The sequence below is a fragment of the Coturnix japonica genome, chromosome 24 (genome assembly GCF_054131305.1).
Source record: "Coturnix japonica strain WE chromosome 24, WE-NBRP24, whole genome shotgun sequence".
NCBI lineage: Eukaryota > Metazoa > Chordata > Aves > Galliformes > Phasianidae > Coturnix > Coturnix japonica.
In genome coordinates this window covers 7,271,296-7,274,491 of record NC_140686.1, presented here as the reverse complement: position 1 = coordinate 7,274,491, position 3,196 = coordinate 7,271,296, and the positions used below count along the sequence as shown (strand labels likewise).

The 3,196-nt window shown below is 50.2% G+C and overlaps 1 gene segment (V, D, J or C); it reads left to right on the top strand.

Moving 5' to 3' along the window:
- The first annotated feature begins 1,509 nt into the window (after positions 1-1,509).
- On the top strand, positions 1,510-2,113 carry LOC107324946 (T cell receptor alpha variable 4-like). The segment is given in 1 exon segment: positions 1,510-2,113. A coding segment is annotated over 1 exon segment (420 nt).
- Positions 2,114-3,196: the final 1,083 nt, after the last annotated feature.

Sequence of the window (3,196 nt, the reverse complement as noted above, 5' to 3'; positions counted from 1 at the left end):
AGGGAAGTTCTGCTTTGAATCAGCTCGTTTTGTGTAAGCAAGGATTGAGTAACCAAGACAAAGAGCTAACTGAGCATTGGTGAAGACAAGGTTCAAGCAGTGAGGACAGGGAGGAAGAGTACTGACTTCATCCAGAGGGCTGTGGGACCACCACCACAAAAAGTCCAATCATGTGCGATGAGGCAGAACCCTACGTTAATGATTTTATGGGGAAGTATGGAATATCTATGTACTATACAGGAAAATGTTTGAATATGTTACGAAAGTAATGAATATAATCTGAGGATATTTTATGCAACATACACATGATAGATGGAGCTTATCTCCCATGCATCCAGCACAGAAAATAGATAATGCTAGGCTTCCAGACCTCCGGTTTGAATCTCTGAGAGTTTCATGATCAACTGATTTGCAACATCACTACTGTCTGGCCTGAACTTCTCCTCTTACAGTTTTGTGACATTCCCTCACACATCCTCTCACCATATAGCAGGGAGAAGAGACCCTGACCACCCTTTCTGCATTCTCTCTTCGGGACATTGTAGAGAGCAATGATGTCATTCCAAAGCTTTGTGTTCTCCAAACTACAGAACCCACATGTCCTCAGGTTCTCCTTAAATGATATGCCTACCAGCCCCACTATCAGCTCTGCTGCCCTCCTCTGGCTGCTTTAAAGCACCTTGAACACCCTTAGTTGTGCAGTGCAGAACAGTCAAATATTTTCCAGTTGAAGACACACCAAGGCTAACTAATGTGGGAGAATAATGTGTTATTGACCAATTGGGTGTGGAGTGTGTAATGCATTCTGAAGTTCAGTTGGACCTCTTGGCTGTCAAGGAACAGCAGGTGGAGTCCATTGCAAATGGGCCATAGAGAGAGGCAGTCAAGATGTTTGAAGATGGAAGATGGTGATATCCTGCAACACAGAAGAGGCTCTATCAGTAGTCACAGACATGCAACTTCCAAAGAGAATGCAGGGATACAGTCCGGAAGACCACAGCTCCTCCTGAGATGAAAACTTGCCAGGGAAGAATAGTGAGCAAAGTGTCCACCATGACAGCCAAAAGATAGCTAAGGAGATTGAATGTCCACTGGACCTTGAGACAGAGTAAATAATGAGAAGTGAATGTCTGACATAATGAATGCTTCTATTTCCTTCATAATTAGTCATGAAACTTGGATATACTTGTGTCCTGGAGCTGACGAGCAATCCATCCAAGGGTGTCTGATTGGCTAATGTCATTGTGATGCAACTCTGTAATCTCTCTGGGGTCATGTCAGTTGAAATCATAGCTAGACTGAGAAAGGGAACAGAAGGAACTACTGGCCAACTGAACTCCATTCAAAAATTCTTCAGCAATCTGCTTTATAGCAGATGTCTTTAGATGTCATTGCTGGACATCCAAATGACAGCGAGGTGGCTCCGAGCAGCCGCGGGGCGGAGCTGGGGGCGGTGACGGGGAGGAGGCACCGCGGGCGGAGCAGAGAGCCAGGGCAGGCAAGGGCAGCGGAGTAGCGGGCTGTGGCAGTGCCAAGCGCGGCTGGCGGGGTGCTCCTGGGTGCGCGTGGCTGCCGCCGGCGGGGCCGGACTTTGTGTCCTGCGAGGGCCGGGGCCTCGGCCGCGAACGCCTCTGAATCTTTGGCTTCTTTCCCAGCTCGTGCACCTCTGTCCTGTGATATGAAATTTCAGCGGGAGAAAATGGATTTTCTGAGTTTGCTGCTTCTTTTCTTCTCGGCAGTGGCTGTGAGCAGAGCCCAGGTGCAGCAGGAGCCTTTGGTAGAGACCAGCGAGGGCACCGGCATCAACATCACCTGCTCACACCCCAGCATACAGGTCGACGACTACATCCACTGGTACCGTCAGCTGCCGGACCGAGGTCCTGTCTTCATTGTGAGCGTATTTAAAGACTCCAAGGAGGTGCCGAACCCGGTGGGACGGCTGTCGGTGTCGGCAGACCGCCGCTCCAGCGCCCTGTGGCTCGCCCGGCCCCGGCTCGGGGACGCGGCGGTGTATTACTGCGCCGTAGGCACACGGGGAGAGGAGCCGGGACTGCGGCCGGACACGAACCGCCTTGGGCGTGGCCGGAGCACAGTGTAGTCGGGACCCGCAGGGGGCGCTGCCTGCAGGGCCACCAAACTCCATCCTGACCAAGATGCACCTCCCTGTGCTATCGGGAGAAAAGAGCAGGACACCCATTGCATCCATTGACTGAATGTGAGTCAGACACATCTATGTCTGAAGTGAGTAAGACCGCATAAATTACAAGTTCTGTTATACACCACGGAGACCTCCTCACAATTCTACTGTCCTCTCTTGCTTCCCTGATGCCACACTGGTGAGAGTAGGAGGAGCCCTGTTTCTATGAGCCAGCAAGGAGGCTTATACCCATGCTTTTTCCATAAGCTGATCAGTGGTCATGTTCTCCCTTTAAGCAACCTTTTGGCTTAGCTGTGGGCAGAAATATTGCAAGGCAAAGGCCAATAGTTCCCTCTTCTGCCATTGGCAGAGAGACCTTCTGCTTGTAGGGGCAGTGCCCAAGAGAGCAGCCTTTGCAGTGCGTCACAACCTCCCTTTCTTCTGGCAAAAGAGAAGGGTCTCCGTAAACACTCATCTCGTACCCACCAGGAGCAAAAACATTCTCCCTGGGAGAACAGCTCCCAGGGCTGGAGGCCCTCTGGAGCCATACAAGGTGGAAAGAATAATCAAAAGCTCAGGGGTAATGCAGAAATCTTTAGTGAATGTTTATAGAGGAAAATGTAGTCACACTGAGCACAGGCTCCATGGTGCAGAATTCATCCAATTGCAAGTCTGAGCTCACACAAGGCTTGTGCCAACCTTTTTGAAAGGAACCAGTTGGTTTTGAGGAGGCTCATAACCCATTGGAGATGAAGGGTGGAAAAAGAACTTCTGCCATCCACTCCTACTACCCCTGTGTAACACGTGTGACAGCAAGAAGAGCCTTGTTTCTATGACCCAGCAAAGTGGCCTCTTTTCATGGCCTTTGACACCATAGATTCTGTTCTGTAACAGGAGGTGAGGTTGCGTTCTCGCTTAACTTGAGTTTTGGAGGTAGTTGTGGGCAGAAACATAGCTAGGAAATGGCCAGTAGTCTCTTGTTCTGCCACAGGCATCTAGTGGAATCACTATCTTCTTCAGGTGAAAGGGACAGTGCCAAGACAACAGCCTCTATGGTCT